This window comes from Drosophila elegans, unplaced genomic scaffold (genome assembly GCF_018152505.1).
Source record: "Drosophila elegans isolate 14027-0461.03 unplaced genomic scaffold, ASM1815250v1 contig_149, whole genome shotgun sequence".
Lineage (NCBI taxonomy): Eukaryota > Metazoa > Arthropoda > Insecta > Diptera > Drosophilidae > Drosophila > Drosophila elegans.
Genome location: NW_024545513.1, coordinates 6,703,037 through 6,722,576, shown reverse-complemented (window position 1 = coordinate 6,722,576; position 19,540 = coordinate 6,703,037). Strand labels below are relative to the sequence as shown.

Here is a 19,540-nt window from a genome sequence, read left to right as displayed (position 1 = left end):
GGTTTGTTTATGCAAAGGGAACATCTTATATCATAGAGGTATACATGTTGTGGACAAATACCACAATATTTTCCTTGTTTTTATAAAGTTGTAATTGAAAGTGTTTGGAAAGGTATCGATTTGCAGTGCGAGATTATTATTTAAAAATTTAATGAGAAGTAAACATACACAACTAAAGTTTACAACAACATTTATGAACTAGACGATCAAAAAAGTTTAAGTATTTACGTTTTTACATTATTATTAAGAATGTTTACAAACAATTTATTTTGTTAACATCAGAGAGACAAAAGTAAGCAAATTTTTTTTCATAGACTAAATTGCTATATATATCTTCTTCAATATAAAATACCAATATATAAATCTTTTGAAAATGGAAAAGACTCAAAATAATCGCTTTCGAAATTTATAAGTTTAGTGTTTTTATTGAATTCATAAACGATTTGACGCGCGTTTGTGTGCCAGCATTTCGGTTTGTGGTTATTACACAATAGCGGGTGTTTTGGGGCTCTATCATTAAGTAGTCGTAATTAAAAGTAAGTAATATATATCTATACATTGACCAGGCTCGTGATCCGTGTGTGTCCAACGTCCATCGTCTATCGTCCGCCTGATCATCTGATCATCATTCCTCCAATTTATCTCTCATATTTTAACGCCGATATAGGTAAACAAATAAAAAAAAAAACGCTCTCCTTTGGAATTGGTTGAAGGAAGATGACGTTGAGGCCCCAATAAAAGCGTGTGTGTGTGTGTGTGTGGTGTTGTGTTTTGTTTTGTGTGTGAATAGATGGCCAGCAGCTGCTCCTTCCTGTCATAAATTAAGTGGTCCTGGCTGGCTAATCATGATTTCGAGCGATCATCATCCGATGCTCCTCCTGCTTCTGATCGTACATCTGTTCCTGCTCCTGCTTCCGCTCCTGCTTCTGCTTGATAACAACATAACGCACTGGCGGCGGCGACTCCCGCTCCTTCCGCTCCTCCTGCTTGTCCTAATCCGCTGTCGGAAGCTGCTGCCGTCGCCGCCAGTTGCCGTCACGTTGCGGCCGCTTCTACTTCATGTCGCGACGCCGCTTGATGCTGCCATCGCAGGTGGGCAAATGGCGCTGCAGGAAGCCCTCGAAGACGAACTTCCTGCCGCAGCGCTCGCAGCTGAACTCGCGCTTCTCCTCCACCTGCTGCTTGTGCTGACGCAGTGCCTCCGCATTGGAGTACTTGTCGCGGCAGGCATCGCAGGCGTAGCGTCGCTTCACCTGGCCCACATCGAAGACCACCGTAAAGTTTTGGGTGCAGAAGGCGCACTGGAACTCCTTGACCACCACCTTCTTGCCGCCGTGTTGGGCGGCCAAGGCGACCGCCTCGGCCTCCAGCTTGTCCTGATGCTTGTGCGACTCCATGTGGGCGGCGTACTTGCCCTCGTCCACGAACTTGCGATAGCAGCGGGTGCAGCGGAACGGTTGCTCGCCCGTGTGCCGCATGATGTGCTCCTTGAGGTAGGCCACCGAATTGAAGACCTTGCTGCACACCTTGCACTTGCGATCCTCGGCGGAGACCTCGTTCCTTTGGCGCAGGCAGGCGCGCATGTGGAGCTTCAGGGAACCGGCGGCACTGTAGCAGTTGCCGCAATTGGGGCAATAGAACGTCTTGTTGCGGGCATGCGGATCCTGTTCGGCCTGGTCGATGGTGCTCTCGAAGACAATGGAGCCAACGTCGTCGTCGTCCTCGTCCACCTCGCCCTCCTCGTGCTCCACGGTCACGATCTCATCATCCTCGTGGTCGTGCTCCAGTTCCTCGCCCTCCTCCAGTTCCTCCTCCTCCTCGGGCTCCTCCTCGTCCTCCTCGTGCTGGCCATGGATATTGGGCACTATGTGGAGGATGGTGTGGGTGCCATCGCCCTGATCGATGGTCTCCACCTCCTCGACGGTGCTGTTCTCCACCAGCTGCTGCAGGGTCACCGCATGGCCATTCTCGTCGATGATCACCTCCTGGGCATTGGCCAGTGCCTCATGCTCCCGATCGCTGAGCGTCACCACCGCCGTCTCGGTGTCATCGTCCTCGGTGGTGGTGTAGGCATACGTGTACTGCGTCTCCTGGCCGTCGTCCTCGTGCTCGTGCTCCTGATCCTCGGGCTCCTCCTCCTCGACATTGGGATCGTGTTGGATTAGCACGGGCACGAATTCCTCCTTGACCGTGGAGTACTTGACACGCTTGGCGTTCATTTTGCTGGCGATTGTGGGGCTGTAAGGCGGATTGGGTATGTAGGTCCTTGTTTCCTGCTCCTGGTTTTCGGCTGATCTGACAGGCTTGTTTTTTTTTTTTTTTCGTCCGGCTGACAGCTCCTCTTTCCACTTCCACTCCCGTTCCCACTCTCCGCTCCTCTTCCCCTTCGACACGCTCTCTCTGCCTCTGTCGCTACGCTGGAATCCGATTCGGAATCGCAATCGCAATCTTCTGCCCTGACCAGCTGGAGTGCAATCCTCTCCTGCTTTTTTGGCGGCCTTTCGCTCTGCGTTTTTTCCACAATAGTCAACACTTATTTTTCGCGAGATCGGGTAGTTTTATTCGTCACGATTTTACTTTTGTGGCAACTTCGGCAAAGATGGTGGACACTGGAAGCAGAGCTGCATGCGGTCTGGCCCGCCGCTTGATGGATTTTTTGGTGCGTTTTTGGTTTGCCAACGGTCTCTGGTATTTTTTATTCGCTCTTTTCTATCGGCACTGTTATCGGCGCATTAATCGATAATCAGCGTGGTGTGGCAACGCCTGAAGATTGGCGCGCATTTTAAATTGTCGTTACAAAGGTAAGTTTTTTTTAATTTATTAAAAACTAATTAAACTAATTAATCAAAGCATAAGAAATTCGTATTATTGTAAGTTTTTAAATTATTTTTGAATTTATGTATTTAACATATTTATATAAGAAATGCTTGCAGTCAAAAATAAGTAAAATTGTTTACATGTTTTCTTTTTTCTAATATTTTTCGATTTACAAATGAATTTCTATATTAAGCTAAACTTTCAGAATTTAACTAAATGAAGAAACTTCTGATCTTAAGAAATTGTTATTAACATCGTTAAAGGGACTTTATATGTTTCTCATCAAATGAGGACAATCTTATGATTAAAGATAATTGGTAAAATTATTAAAGTATTAATAGTATGAATTCACTGAAAACCCTGTTATATAATTTTTTTGTTTTATTTAATCGTAATGAAAAAGTAAAGCTGCTATTATTTGCATTCAAAGCGGTGCATATTTATCTAAAAAGATTTCAAGAAACACCCTTCTAGCCCCATTCCCCCCATATTCCCATTTTCAGCGCTACAAAGACTTAAAGACGTGCCCTGTCGTGAGGAAGATGTCAGGGAAATCGGCGAGACTATTTTCGCCATTGCATTTGTCACGTCGCCAAGCAATTTTTGCTTGTGGCTGCGATCAGTGGTCACTAAAAAATTCGCCAGCGCCGCAACATCTAAAATTAGACCAGCTATATGTGGACATTGCACTTACAGTTTGGCCATTCGGCATTCATCTGCTTATTGTTCTGCCCAGTTCTCGTTTTCTTGTTTTTCGCGGCATTTTTATTAGCGGGTGTGTCACTTCTTGACAGCCCCCTAAAACGACCTTGAACCAATTATCGCCGATTGACGATCGATCGGCGATGTCGGAAAAGCTCGTAACTGACTCAGCCGAACGTCAATTGAAGATCATTCAGCGAATTCCCATGAATGGAAAGTTTTTGCTCGTTTAACCCATTGGATATTATTTATTTAGCCATACTTCCTTTAACACACAAGTCATTCATTTTTAGTACCTCTAGAAAAAGCAAAGAAATTAAAATAAACAGTTCAATGTAAATGGCTTTGAATGCACGTATTTTTTTTAGCACTTATGTACTTACTATTTTAACTTAGCTCGGTTAACTTTGACCATAACGAATGGATTATTTTCTATATGGTCGTGTGTGTTGGGACCCATAGAATTGTTGATATTCGAGTCCTCACTTTTTGGCTCCACACTTTACGTTACTGTTTTTTTTGTTTATTTGACATAATTATGAAAATAATGATAAATACTATATCTTTTATATTTTAATTGTTTTAGACTTTAAGATGCTAGAGTATCGACGTAACCAAAGATAGTTGATTGGTGCGGAAAAAGGGTTAATGACGCAGTATCACATGAGAGCCAAGATTACAATCCAAATATTCCAAGTCAATTGCGTCAGTGTCGGTGGAGAGTACAGAGTTCCAAAGTACTATAAATATTGCTATATGGGGGTTCCGTTACCCATCATCGATTTCTGATTGGGGGACTGGGGTGAAAATGCAAATCTGTGTCAATTTAGCTTAACGTATCGTAGTCATGACGTTTCCGTCTAGATGAATGAATTGACAGTTGCATCAGAGCATATTAAATATTATTTAAGTTTTTTTTTTTTATTTTCTAGATTAGCAAATGAAGATTGTGGGTATATAGTATTAGTGATGGCTATAAAATGCTTAAATTATTTAAAATGACATGCCTTTTTACATTGCCTTTTACAATCATTAAATCCATAATTTTGAAAGGAAATATATTTAAGTTTAAAATCGACGTTGATTTAATAGTTTTATTCCATCTCAAAACCGTTGTATGAAAACATGATAACTAGCTTGTATATGAACAAATATTTATAAATTGATAAGGAATTTGCGGTAGGTTAGATGAGTGCCCCATTATCGTACACTTTCCGCGAATTGCCCCAATATAAAAATATATGCCAGGGGGTAAAGTGGCTCGGGTCTTATATTCTTGACTTAAGATTTTCACAATTCTACCAATATCAGCGATCACTCAACTACTTGAGCTAGAAACGGACCAAATAGCCAAAGCTATGAGTAATAGTTGCTTACAAAAAGGGCTCCGCGATTCTATAATCTTCCATCATATCGTCATATCGTTTCGAATTTCAAGTTTAATTGCCATCAAATCAGATATCAAATCTGATAACGAGCTTCAAAGAGGTTCTAAGTTTTGATTCTTAAGCATAAGCTTTTGGATAATACAAAATTAAATACATATAAATGTATATTACTCATTCAATACATCTATGTATGTGTCGTATTTTTCAAACAAACATTTGTTTCTTCAAGCATCTATTAAAATATTTGTATGACTAATTTGTTCACAAATTCTTCAATTTCTTCCTTGAATAACAGCTCTAAATTGCTTTCCCATGCAGCTTTAATTCAATGATTGGCTGCAAATTTATTGTTTCAATTTGATTGAAATCGATTCGAATGCACAGCAAAACGTTACCAGAAATATCTGGAAAATTCCAGGCCTTTTCGAAATGCTCAAATTAAAGTGAAATGCTATAGTATTTGGGCTTTATAGTAGAGTGGTTCCGCCGGGAAAACACCTGTTCAAATTTTGCATTATTACCCAACCCCCAGCAATTACATATTATTATTTTTTATCTCTGTTTAAGCTTTTCTCCCCACTATTTCGTCATATTACAAATGTTTTCCCCGCATTTCTAGCCTTACATTTGTTTTTCTGTCTCTTATCGATCAAATTCACTTGGCGCCTAGGTTTTAACCAATGCAAAAGCTGTGCGATGGGGGTTTTTTGGGGGGGAAGGGGGTGTTGGATGGGGTTTGACTGGGCGGAAGAGGGGGTGGCACGCAATCAAAAGACACTCATTCACGAGTGGAAATTTCCATTGCAATTTTTCGTGTAACTGAAGCGCCTCTCGTTAACCCCACACCGGCAAAGATTCATTTCAATTTACACATTTATCTTTATTTAGTTATTTATTAAATTGGTAACTAAGCATTTAGTACAAATTAAAAACTAACAGTCGGCTGTTTATGCAGCGTAGATCCGGTTAATTTTCATCAGTAACTGATTGCAAGAGGTAAATAATAAATACTTTACAAATGTTCCAGATTTTTGAAACTGTTAAAAAAAATTCCAACCAAAAATTAACAAAAAAATAAACACTTGTAAAAAATTGTGAAACTGAACTTTAATTTAACAAACATAATTTGAACATAACGAATGGACTATTTTCTATATGGTCGTGCGTCTTGGGACACACCATGAGAAAGAATCGTTGCTTTTCAAGTCATAACTGTTCAAATCCTCGAATTTCAACTCATCACTCTTCGACTCATCACTATTCGAATCCTCGAATTTCAACTTATCACTTTTCAACTCCTCGCTTTTCAATGGAAGCTCCCCTTCATCGCTTTCGGTTTTCTCATCCTTTATCCCTTCTCTTATGTCCTTGAGAACCTGCGCAAACACCGTAGGTTGGACTCCACGATTGATCAAATTGATGCAGATTTCAAGGGACTCTGTGCTCAATCCAGTCGGAAACTCGGAAATGGCATGCACCACGGCTAATCTTTTTGACGAACTTTCAGACATATTTTATTTATTTATAATTTATTCAACTCTTGGCAATTCAGATAGAATTTCTAAATAGTAATATGAATATGCCTTAACGATTCTTATTCAAGAATAAAGTGACACATATATCAACAAGCAACTGATGTATTTATTAATGATTTTCTTTGATTTATAACCAAGCGCGTTCTTTTTATAAAAAAGCCCATTAAAACCGTTCGTTACATTAAGATTTGCCGAAGCTAATTGATCGACATAAAAGCGGAGTAATCGGTTGAGGTTTTGTGATTTTCACTTTTTTGGCGCACCTCGATTGCCAGCGCACCAGAACGACCCCCGCGGGCATGCATGGGTTTAATTGCACTGCCTCTCGCCTCCTCTCGCTCCCTTCTTCGCCCCATCTCGTTTGCGCTTTATGTGATTTTCGTTAATGCTAATGGCATGTGGATGAACGGACGGGCGCACTGTGGGTGTAATTGCCCGAACAAAATTTGTGCCTTGGGAAATGCATTGTAAGAAATGAGTTAATGTACCGAGAATACCCAACAAAAACAATAGGTTTTAAAACAACTTTATTCATTATTTTCATTAAGTCAGTACGTTTCATTACACTATAGTTTTTATTATGAAATGGGAAAAAGAAGAACTATTAAATAAAATATGGAAAAAAATTATTATTAAAATTTTTGTTAGTAGATACTGTTTTTGCTATTTTTCCACTGTAAGCCAACGAAGTGACTGACTGACTACCTGACTCACTTACTCTCACACTCACCTGTCTTACTCACCTACTCACACACTCTCTCCCTACGCCTCCCCCTCCCCCTCCCCCTCCCCCTCCCCGTTTCGCCCCCTAGTACACGAAAGTGCAGTGGCAGCAACCGCTGCAGCAGAGGACGCAGTGGAGAACGAGAACGCAGCAGCGCAGTCAGCATTCACATTGATTTCGCTTTGTTGTCGTACATTGTTCGCTTTATGCTGATTATTATAGTTTCTTTCTTTTTTATAGGCCAAGGGGGAGAGGGGGTGGGAAAGAAAGGAAGAAGGAAAAAAGAGAGTCCAAAACAGGATTGCATGTCAGGCTTAACTTTTATTTTTAATGGGTTTTCCTTTGCTTAAAATTATGTACAGAAACAAACAAAAAAAAAAGAGTATTAAAATGCTAACTTCGATGAGCGAAGTCTTAAATAAATTTAAAAAAATTGTAATTTCCAAAAACCAATCAAGGAAGAAAACCCAATGAATCTAAAAATTACGTTTTTTTCCTATTTGACAATTTCAAATATTTTACAATTAAATAATTTAAGATCTTCCTTAAAAGAGGATGAGAATCTGCAGCAAGCATTCAAAATCAGAGTTTTGCTGGGTAAAAAACCAGACGGACTTGGCCCCATTTCGAATGCGACTGTTGATTGTTTGCAGTCTCTTCCCAAGGGCACTTAAACACGCAATATTATTAAGGAATAAATTAAGAGCAAGGTCCGTACTGGATGGAACCCTTTGTCTCAAGGACCTTTGACTATGATTACGAACGGTTGACCACGACTGTTTCGACGGACTGCATTTCCCGACTTCCATTGGCAGCATTACCATTTTGGGTGCCATTACTGTTTTGGGTTGGGTTTTGGTTTTGGTTTTGGTTAGGCGGCGGTGGTTCCATCGGCGGTAGTCCCACCAGTTTTTCACTTTCTCGCCACAGCCAGTCGGCGGTTTCCATATTCCGAGCCCAGGGAACCAAGGGCCAACGCATGCAGTCTGAATAGTAGCCACCAGTTGATCCCTCCAATCCGGGATCCAGGGCCAATCTCAGCGAGGTCTGGGCCCCCGCTTTCGGGGACTTGAAGAAGTACAGGGATCCCGTCTGCAACACGCTCTTCATCCAGCCGGGTCCGGCAAAGTGGCGATTCAGCTCCGTGCGCACCACGCCCGGATGGCAACAGTTCACCGTTACCCGCGAATTCTTAAGGATCGAGCTCAGCTTGCAGGTGAACAGGATATTGGCCAGCTTGGACTGACTATAGGCGCCGAAGAACTTGCCGTACTTCTTCTCGCTCATCAAATCCTCCCGGTTGATCCGTCCAAATAGATGTGCCGCCGAACTGACCACCACAATTCGACTTGGCGAACTTTGTTTCAATCGATCCAGGAGAAGATTTGTCAGTAGAAAGTGTCCCAGATGGTTGACTCCAAATTGCTGTTCATAACCATCGGTGGTTAAGGTCCTGGGACAGGCCATTACGCCGGCATTATTGATCAGTAGATCCAATCGCGATTCCTCTGCCTTGAAACGCTCAACGAAATTTCGTACAGATTGCAGGGAGCCCAGATCCAAGGTGCGATTGAACAGCTGCTGATTGTGACTGCGATCCATGATCTCCAGCCGGGCGGCCTCACAGCGTCCCGCATCCCGGCAAGCCATATAGACCCGGGCGCCCCGTTTGGCCAGTTCCAGGACCGTCTCCTTGCCAATGCCCGTATTGCAGCCGGTGACGATCACCACCTTGCCATCGATGCGATTGGCCTTCCGGTAGGCGGGACCTTGGATGCACTTGCGCAGCAGCCACATGAAGACCGAAACGCAGATGGCGATCAGAAGAATCAGCACCGCCCAGGCCCAAAAGCCACGAAAGCACAGCGTCTTCTCTGCCGATTCGGCGGTGGGATCGAAACCAGGTGGAAATACCGATCCTCGTTCAGGTCCAGATCCTGGGGGCGTGGCAGCCTCCGACATAGCTGGCAAAACGATCGATTCGATCGTGATTCTCTAGTTTCACCTGGGCTATCTTCGGGCAATCTATCAATTCTACAAAACGAGAGAAAGAAAGAAAGAAAGTTCAGTAACCAGTAGAGATGATTTTGAGGCAAAAAGGGTTGCTACAAATCAGGGGCGTGCATAAAAAGAAATAAGTTAAGAGCGACGATTACATTGGGGGGAGCGAACAAGTTGAAGGCCCTGCTGACCCCGAATATCTCAAGTTGTTTTGCACCTGAGCAACTGGTTTCTCGTAATTCACTCAAATTACTCGTACTCGCTGCGCATATCTAGTAAATCGTTTTAGGTTTAAAACTCATTAAATAGTTTAAAATTGCAATGTTGTCTAGAATAGAATAAAAGTGGCTTAATTAAATGTAGTTTAGAAGTGTACAAAGATTTTTAGACTTTAGACACTGGTTAATCTTTTTTTTTTTTTTAAATATAATTGATTTAATGGAATGGAATAAAGTCGGTCAACTCTTGATATAAGAACTTTCACTATGATAATGGAATTAACACCTGAACTTTTTCATGACCGCAGTCAAATACCATATTGATTTATCGCGGGCAATTCGAAATCTTAAGTCTACCATTGAAGAAGTGCCCCAATTCCTTTAAGCTTTTTTTGAAAACCATTAAAAATCCTGACTTTCATTGACCATTATTGACATTCTTTAAATTTGAATCACTAAACTTTCTTTTACCCACCGAAAAGCTTACCAATTTTATATTCTTGTGGCTGCTACAATGCTGGGAACTGATGTTACCTCGGTGTTACCAAACTTTTGAGCGGTCAGGTGGCAATTTCGCACGTTTCCCGGGCGGTGGTTTAATATATATTTACTCGATCACTTAGTAAAGACCGATCTGAACCTCTGGTTACTGGGTTAGTGAGTGCTACGTGTCTAAGCCTCTCGCGCGATCTTGGCCAACTGACTGCCGCGGACTCCAATTGCTCGGCGCCTGACTTCAAGTTCCAGCGGTTTCAAGCCGTGTTAACGCGTCAGAAATAACCTGAAAAAAATTATTTCGAGGCGTCTGTTATTAACATGCTGCCTCTGTCGCTGTTGCATATGCACTAGGGTGGACCTTATTATTATAATCTATGGGAAATTTAGGATCTCATCACTCATACGCAGTGTTGACTTTTATTTTGTATTATTGATGACAATGTTCAAATTCGTAATGTCTGTCAAATGGTTTTTAAACGTATTGTCTATGGCACGTTATTCATATCTAAGATGTCATTTTATTCATATTTAGTTTGGCTTACGAGTCGTATGAGTGATTTAGGATAATAAATAAGGGCATTAATGCAATATTTTTAAAAGCTTTTACAACATTTTTAGTTTTTATCATTTTGCTATCAGGCACCTATATTATACTAAGAATATCAGTTACCAGTTACCAGTATGATAAGTCGTTTTAAACGGTCCACCCTAAGTGGTTACAGCGGTTCTCAGTCGGCGTCGCTGTCACTGCTTGTTGTTTTTGCGGCCAACATACCAAAGAAGAGCAACTGGGCTTCAATTTCATTTCTTACCAATTTGCTGTTCGCCTTCTCCTTTTCTGTGTTTGTATTCGACTTTCACTTGAAACGTCGTTGTTTTTATCTTTTCCCTCGGCCCGTTTGTTTTGCTCACTCGTTCTTTAAGCCACGCTCGCTTCGCTGCCTTTTGCGGTCTTCTCCTCATTCGCCTTGTCTGTTTCTCTCTCTTTTCGAATTCCAATTCGTAACACGTTTTTGTTTTCCAGTTGTCAAAAGCGATTGGGTACACAAAATATAATTGATTTGATATGGCGATCAACTTGATGATTTTGCATCAGATAACGCTATTTCATTTGGATTATAAGATACATACATACATATGTAAATGAACAAATATTTTATAGCTTACAAAAAATTTATATTGATTACAAAGAAATAAAAAGTATGCATAAATTGTATGACGAAAAATTTATAAACTTAAATAATTAAATTGGATAAGTTAAATATCTTAAAAGAAATTTAAATTTACTATCGAAATGCTACTTATAAAGGTTTATTAAAATTGATAGAACTGATATAAAAGTGCTTTGAATTTGACATTCGTATATATTTTTTTCTCTGTAGAAGAGACAAAAGGAGACAACAACAGAAGAGAGGTTCAAGTCACCAGAATTCTATAGCCAAAGGGGGGGGCAAGGTGGTTATACATATATCAAGGCGAGGGGATCACTGACCCGCCTTAAAGCCAAGGCCAAGACTTTGTAAATTTCATTTTCACCAGAGCATTTATACTTGAACTTAAAACCTGCACTTTGACTGAAAACAATGAACAACGAAAATAGAGGCAGTCAAACGCCGGATATCCCAGAACAAAATTACAAAAAGAAGGAAATCAATAATTGCCGTTAATCGAAGGCAGGACGCGAGTTGAATGTCCTTGACACGGGCCAAAAGCCAAGTCGCAGGGGTCACGGGACCAAAACCGGCTTACTTTTTCCTCCTTTTCACCGTTTTCGGCTACGTGCTTCCTCACACGTTTAAAAAAAAAACAGGAGAGTGGAAATGTAAGTGAAAAGAAGAACAGGAAATCAGGAGAGATGAGGGAGCAGGATAGCAGGAGAGCAGGATAGCTGGAGAAACATGGGTGGAGTTCAAATAACTTTCCAAGAAGTGAAAAATATTATTTATATTTAATTATTTAAGTCAGGCAATAAACATTTTGAATTATACACATGTTCGTACAATTATTTTAGTTTTAATTTAATATTTATTTAATAACATATAGGCTGTATTTAGTGTATTTATTTTTAATTTTTTTATTCTATTAAATTACTTACTTTTTGGCAGTTTCTCGAGCAGGATTTTCTTAAAATTCACAAGGAGTCTTTTGTAACAATTGCTTACATATAATTATGCGTTTTGAATAAAACACCTTGTCAGTCTTTCTTTAAAAAGCAGAGTGAATACATGTTAAAGATGTTTTTCATTTTATAGAAAATCTCAATTAATAGCTTAATCTACAGTTCTTATCGGCTGCAAACGCTATACAAGTTTGCCCATCCCACTATCAGCAATCAGTGCTTTTTTGACCTTTGATAACACACTTTCAATATACACTGGTCAATTTTTAAATGAAACATAAAAATGTTGTTCTAAGCAACCTTTGAAGGACAACTTTATAAAAGGTAAACTTCCCTTATTAGAACATGCACTTTCAGCTTCTAAAAATAAATTATTGTTATTATAAGTTATGAGTTTTCTCGGAGGGTGAGTCCCTTTTTTTCCTTTTCCTTTTTTCCCTTTTTTCCACCCAACCTACGCTTATGGCGGGAGAGCAAGAGAGCAACAGAGAACAGCAGAGAGCAACAGAGAGCAAATGTCACTGCGCGAGAGAGCTAAACTTTGACTAGGTCAGGATAACGAGTCCTTTTCGCGTTCTCCTCCTCGCGTTGTTTAATCGATGAGAAGAGCGAAAGCTGCGCCCTTTGCGCCCTGCCACTCCCCCCATAATCCATGCCCATTTCGCCGTCTCTTTCTAGCTACTTTTTGGGAATTTTCCACTGCATTTTTGATGGGCGGTTTTTTGGGCGGTTTCAATTGCGAACATAAGTTCATACTCCTGATTGAAACAAATATATTTCACTGGGTAAACGATAAAACAAAATGTTTCTTAACTATATGTAAGTTATGTAAATATTAAAAAAATATATTTTTATGTGTGAAGTTTTTATACTCAAATGACTTAAAAATTCCGAAATAATCCCAATTAAATTCTGAGTTGCAATTCGTATTTTTCAACTGAATAAAAAAGGCTTGAAAAACTTGACAGCATAAATTTTCTTTTAATTTACTGTACAGTTTGAAGGATTCTTTATTCGCGATTCGTACTTTACAGTTATCCATTTTGGTCACACTTACACTTAAGTGCGCTTATCTTCTTTTCCACTTTCCGTCCGCTTTTTCTGTCCTCAGTTGGAGGTTAATTCCCGCTGTCAGTTTATATTCGCTTACACAACGCACCCTTGACCCCTGGCATCAGGATACCGAACCCCGAACTTGGTCCTCACCGCCCCCAATTCGCGGTGACGTCAATGAATTTCGGGTTACACAATCTCACCTTGATCTTGGGCTAAACAACAGATCGGGGTAAACAATGGGGGCTGCCAAAAGATTAACACACGAAACGTAAACAACGAAAAGCGACGAAACTGTACCCATATGATTTTTGAGTTAAAAAACAAACAAAGAATGACTCGAATTTTGCATTTTCTCAAAATTGGATTGACACGCATCTTTGGGTAATGAAATAGAGATCTGGCGATATGAAATTGTATTTTGTACACATCAGTCTATCTGTCATTCACAGATGTTTGTAAACCATATTTAAGAAAGAGCAATTCTCTAGCTACATATGATACCATTTTTAGTTTCATCTTAAGCCACATTCGCTATCCAAGCTTATTTCTGAATTGAGCTCTCGTTTGATTTTTAAAATAATCTTTGAATAGAACACGATGGTGTACAATGAACATCTAAAGATCATAACCCTATGTATTTGAGTTCGGATTTTTAAAGATTTTATTTCGATTTTCTTAATGTGCTTACATCGAGAAGCTGTAATGATTCTGTAATTAGATAATCACATAACTGACCAACCGCAAAAACTCAACCCACGTAATCGCATTACTGTTTAAGAGGAGGCGAGAGGGGTTAAACAGAGGTTAAGCACAACAACACATTTCATTGTTGGCGTCATTGTATCGCGTCCATAAGAGGATCAAACTGGAAATTGTTCAACAAATGTTCAATTCAGCATCACGATGAATGCGGCACGCGCACAGCACAAAAACACAAACAGAAATTTTAAATGGGGAGTCGGGGCAGTGAGGGGTTAATTCCAATGAAAACCTGTTGCCTCGCATAAACATAGAAAACACAATAGTTTTTCCTCCTTTTTTCCCCCATTTTTTCCACAACCCTATCATTCGTCTTCAAGTGATTCGTAAATTAGCAAATAGAAATGAATGAAAACGGGGTGCCAGAAAAAAATGACAATAGAAAATAAACAAGAAATTTCTACGAAAAGAACCAGTGAAAACCCAACAAAACCCAGCAAATAACAATAAGAACAAGGACAAAACTAACAAGCATCATAGAAAAGAATCAACCATTACAATACTACCTAAAATAATACAAGGACCCTGCTTAGAAAGCGGAATAAAAGCAATTTCAATGCAGAACACAATAGAATCGCAAAAGGGAAAACAAATGTAAACAAAAATATTGAGTTCATGTCAAGGTCCGATCCGACTCTACAAATAAAAATATGGAATATATTTATTCACAATGACACAATAAATAGATTTTTTAAAGGTTATGATACGAAATAAACAAATTTCTAAATTCCCGGCAAAATATGAATTTGAATACTATCCAAATAAACACTTCCCTAAATATTTTGATCACATACCCCAAGACATATCTAACGAATCTTAAGTTGTTGTTGTTTTGACTATGCTTCCGCCGAGTGAGCTACATATTTATGCTGACAATGGAGTAAACCAGAAAACAACTGGGAAATGCAATAGGGATGAAGAGGCATACATGTACATATGTACATAGATGCGGGTTTCGATTGGCATTGGGGAAAGGTACAGGAATTGCACAACCACAGACCAAGAACAGTGGTGACATAATCGATGACAATGCAGTGGCATCTCACATTACGTTGCATGGAAATCACATCTGAGTGGGTAACGTAAGTCGAATGCACAGGCATTTTCATAATATATGTACTTATGTGTAACAATTAATCTCCCCGAAAAGCGAAGGAGGGCTGTTAAATCATATAGTTGACATTTATGAATGCATAACATTAGCCTTTCTGGGATATTAGCCTATCTGGGATATTAGCCTATCTGGGATATTTCCGCCGATATCTAGATGACCAATTGCGTATCGGCTTTTACAGCCGTGTGAAGTTGAAAATCTGCCAGCGAACCAACTCAAACCGGTTCTAAAAAAATATCAAAAGATAACGACTGACTCTGCAAATTGCGGGGGATAAACAAACTTGCCAAACAGATAATGGGTCTAAACATTATAGCTCACTCGATTTCCAACCGATGGGATTTCAATCATCATCTTTGGTAAATATTTCACTTGAGTTGCTGATAAGATGATGATATCATAAGGCATTTGTATTGTATTCTTGAATTGCTTCTTATTTTGGAATAATATATAGTAAGATATTAAGGTAAATATATTGTAAGCCATTAAAGTTTGTTATTAAAAATGTAGTTAATGTTTTGCTTGGTTTTTTCATTTCACAGATATATTTACCGGTCGCTTTTACGGTTTCAATTATAGTTACATATGTATATATAGTTTCCTTTGAATTGAACAGCTGTTAACTATGCATATCCCCAGTTCCCAAGCAAAATTGGCTTGACTTCCGCTTAATTGTTGCATGCACCAATCACAACAAATCGAAATTGTAAAAATCGTTAACGCAAATTTAAATTGAAACAGATCCACTGACTTCATACATATATACATATGCTATATGAAGCAATATATTGGTCGTGAATAAAAAGATACAGTCCACTTGCCGATTTCTCTATGTACATCTATTTTAGACCGCCGCTCGATCGCCTTTTGATTTGTTATTTAATTGAAATTGAATCGTAGAATTTTCATAAAGTTTTTTCTACACAGAATTCGCCCAGATTTGAAATGTGTGCCACAGTGTCGCATTGAGAGCAAGTCCCCCTCAGTTTCCCACCCGAATCTAGCAACATGACACACGCCAAATTGCAAATTGTTTCAGGCAATTCAATTCGACGCTGCTGCGTCCAAAGGTCAAGGTTGCAGAACTGCCATGACGCTCTTTACTCGGTTTCGGGTATATGTGAATCGGTGTGAAGATTGTCAGATACTTTGGGTCTATACCTGCGCATAACAATTAAAACTGTTTCGCTTTTGGAACATTTTGTGTTGTAACAATAATGATAAAAATACAACCTTTACAAAATGTAATATAATATATATACATATATGTATAAAAAGTTTGTTTTTTAAGTGCATAATATTAAGATTACTAAAAATTTTGTTACTAAATATTTGGTGGTAGATATTGGGAGTAATTTTTAAAGTTGACTGTACTAAGACCATTCTTATAATATGGGCTCTGCATTCTTTTACCGAAAATAATACAAGGTTTCACTGTACTTACACCTTTGGTAAATCCTTCTACTGGGTAAAAATAACTCGAAGATTTTTGTGCTAGATAAGTTTACCTGTATTAACTTTAAAAATGTTCCAACTGTTGATTATTTTACAATAGAACTTGAAATTTGATGAACAAAACAATTTAGCTGACTTATTTTTTTACCCATTAAAATTGATCTGTTAATTACAAATGGCGAGGGATTAAAGTATTTGCACACAACTTTGGTAACTATGCATTTTGTGGGTTCCATAGCCCGAAGATAGTTTTTAGAAGATAGAGTTCGAGTTAAATAAGATTGACTGTACTGTTTATTAGAGAACTAAAACTAAATGCTTAATTCATAGTGGACTTATTTTTATTACCCTAGATATTTACCTTTAAGATTCCAGTTATCGGGGTAGTACCGTACCTATCTTTCTTTCACTTGATTTCTGTCATTTTCGCGTTCTTCTTCTGCTTCCGCATACCTCAATTCCCATGAAGAGAAGTGTGTGCGAGGGAGAGGGAAAAGGGCGGGGACGCCGAAAGGGGGTCTAATTGGGGGTTTCCCCTCCCCCACGAAACGCATTTTCTGCGCATTTGGCTGCAGCTGCAATTTTCTCTCTTTTTCACTTGCTCTCTCCCTCTGCTGACATTTAAATGTTTTCGCGTGCAAATAAAATTACATAGTCTTTAGTTTTTTGTTTCCATATAGATTTTCGTTACTTTTTATTTATTTTTTCATAGCGATTTTTTTTTTTCGTTTGCCGTGTTTGTTTGTGTAATTACAAAATTACTAGCTAAGAAAAAAAACGAATAACATTAATTGTTGCTTAAAAGTAGCTGTCGTCTAGGTACATTTTTGTATATATATTTTTGTTTTAGTACAAGTACATATGTGTATATTTTTTACGATATAATATTAAGTCTGTTTTCAGCTGCTTCGTTTTTATATTATTTTTGATCGCAATGCTTTTAAAAGTATATTGTCAATTGCGCATCGTAATTATGCAATTACAAAATGAAAAGGTAAAAATCCGTGGTTCTTTTTTTCTAGTTTGTTTGTTTATTTTCTCAAGTGTTTTGTCTTGTTTTTTTTTTGGGTTGTTGCTGATGTGGTTGTCGTTATACAATGCAATTGGCAGTTGCAATTTCTGTTTTCCTCTTGTCGCGAAACCGCAGTTACAAAAAGGGTTTTGGTTTGGGATAGGTTCTATGTTCTATTTGGAAGCCTGGCATACATAAATACATACATATAATTAATGTAATTATACATTTGGGACTTTAAATTTGTATTTATATGTAGGGGTATATATATATTTTTAAATAGTTTGCATATGTACACCGAATTTGATTTATATGTTATGTATATTATGCTCAAACAAATATGCACCAACAACTCTGTACGCCAACTTACTTTGCTGTTTCCTGGGGGGCAAATCTTAACTAGGTTAAGTGACCCCTTTGTGTAACCTCACTTTGGCTACGCCCCGGTCTCTTCTCACTTCCAGTCTCCTCTCTCTCTCTCTCTCTCTCTCACTCTCTGTGTCTCGCTCGCTTCGACCCAGTTTGCGATTAGCCATCTCCCTCTTATCCTGGCGACGAAGTGCAGCGTCGCAGTCGCATCTTTAGCCGGCTGCTGGCGCTTCCTATGCTGCTGCTGCGCCGACGCCGACTGCGAGTGCTGCCTCTGCTGCCGGTTAACTGTTCTAGGGAGCTGACCTCTGCCGACGTCTCTGCCACATCCTTTGCCGCTGCGTTGCCGTTGGAAGTGGCCAGGAGTTTACAGTACCGCCGAAAGCGTTGCCCCAAACGACTGACCACACTTCTCTCTCGCTCTTTGGCTGCTCCGCTTTCTTCAAAGACTCCAGCTGTCCTGCTCTCGTTGAAGGAAGTGGCGGCTGCTTTCTTCCAGGGTGTAGCTGCTCTGCATTCTCCTCCGTACACAGTGCTAGCTGCACTGCTCTCCCCTAAGACATGGCCGTGGCCAGGTGATCTTCCGTTGGAATCATCTGCCTCTTTTGCTTCCCAGCTTCCTCCACTTATGTTGTTGTTGATTGAAAGGAGCGCCGCGCTGCTGCTGCTGGCATTGTTGTTGTCGTAGTGGTTGTTGTTGCTGTTGTTGTGATATTCTCATGACCGTTTGCCGCTATCCTTGCGAAAGGATTTGCGCAGCTTGTCCACCAAACGCAAATGGAATTTCGTATAATCATTGGAAGAAGATTCCACTGCTCCAGACGGCTGTTGTTTCTGGTTGAGAGCGGCTGCTTGGGCAGCCGCCTGCCTTTCCAGTGCGGAAGCGGTATTGGAACGACTGGGCGGACTACTGCGCGTGGGCGACACAATTTGTTGCATCGAACCGTGCGAACTGCGCGAGGCGTTGCGTGGAAAAGCGCGCGAACTGTGACATCGCTGCATTTGCATTCGATGGTGGGCGGAGGACACGCCCAGTTGACCGTGGGAGGGGGAGGTGGCGAAACTTTCCGATTTGCATTCGGACACCTTGCGACGTCTTTGCTGTTGTTGCTGCTGTTGTTTTTCCAGAGCGGGCGTTCCAAGAGCAGTGGCCAAAGCCGTTGTACCGTTACTACTCGCATTTGAACATTCCGATGTTTTGCGGGAACGCGTGTCCTTGTAAATATCGTAATTGTTCTTCATCACGGGCATCATGAACGCCATCTCGATCACTCTCTATTTCTCTCTTTTGGAAACACAAAACAAAAAGAAATAAACTCCCTGACTGTTATTGCTGCTCTCAATTTGTTTTGATTTTCTTTTCTTGTCTTCCTTTAATTTTCGTTCGTCTCTTTTATTGGTTTGGTTTGCGGGGGAGAAAAATTCGCTGCGCGTGGACGTTTACCGTTCGATGGCTCTGTTCGTTTTGAGGCCGTCCCGCTTTAGCCGCCTCTACTTATACGCTGACCGGCTGGCGGGAGAGAGCACTGAGAGAAATGCATTTATCGAATTTTATTTTAATATCTGTTATATTTACCAAATGGGCTTGAAAATTAAAAATATTTTATTACCTATCAATATTGTTTGTAATATTTTTTATATTACTACCTCTCAATTGTCTTGCAAATATTTTAATTTTATTTTTAAAGCGTTTTTTGTTTTTGTATGAATTAAAACTGTTTGAAACTCTGCGATTTTGTTTTAAACTTTAACACTCATACGCACTGTTGTCGT

General features: G+C 39.8%; 3 protein-coding genes across 4 annotated transcripts; all 3 read right to left on the bottom strand.

The window, feature by feature from the left end:
* Positions 1–115: 115 nt before the first annotated feature.
* On the bottom strand, positions 116–2,632 carry LOC108141222 (zinc finger protein 771). The gene has a single exon (XM_017264477.2). The coding sequence runs from the start codon at positions 2,217–2,219 to the stop codon at positions 1,053–1,055; it is 1,167 nt and encodes a 388-aa protein (XP_017119966.1). The 5' UTR covers positions 2,220–2,632; the 3' UTR covers positions 116–1,052.
* A 4,843-nt stretch (positions 2,633–7,475) lies between these two features.
* LOC108141366 (retinol dehydrogenase 12) lies at positions 7,476–10,924 on the bottom strand. Of its 2 annotated transcripts, none has more exons than XM_017264704.2 (3): positions 10,696–10,924; positions 9,920–10,166; positions 7,476–9,200 (listed from the first exon to the last, which is right to left on the bottom strand). In XM_017264704.2, the coding sequence occupies exon 3, from the start codon at positions 9,126–9,128 to the stop codon at positions 7,923–7,925; it is 1,206 nt and encodes a 401-aa protein (XP_017120193.1). In that variant the 5' UTR covers positions 9,129–9,200; positions 9,920–10,166; positions 10,696–10,924; the 3' UTR covers positions 7,476–7,922. The 2 variants fall into 2 exon arrangements, with proteins under 2 accessions (XP_017120193.1, XP_017120185.1); XM_017264696.2 differs by having other exon boundaries at positions 9,873–10,166; positions 10,696–10,921.
* Positions 10,925–17,545: 6,621 nt separating this feature from the next.
* LOC108141434 lies at positions 17,546–19,247 on the bottom strand. Its single transcript, XM_017264824.2, has one exon. The coding sequence runs from the start codon at positions 19,028–19,030 to the stop codon at positions 18,485–18,487; it is 546 nt and encodes a 181-aa protein (XP_017120313.2). The 5' UTR covers positions 19,031–19,247; the 3' UTR covers positions 17,546–18,484.
* Positions 19,248–19,540: the final 293 nt, after the last annotated feature.

Excerpts from the sequence above, each read along its gene's own strand:
- LOC108141366 (XM_017264704.2), bottom strand. The coding sequence starts at position 9,128 with ATGTCGGAGGCTGCCACGCCCCCAGGATCTGGACCTGAACGAGGATCG.
- LOC108141434 (XM_017264824.2), bottom strand. The coding sequence starts at position 19,030 with ATGGCGTTCATGATGCCCGTGATGAAGAACAATTACGATATTTACAAG.
- LOC108141222 (XM_017264477.2), bottom strand. The coding sequence starts at position 2,219 with ATGAACGCCAAGCGTGTCAAGTACTCCACGGTCAAGGAGGAATTCGTG.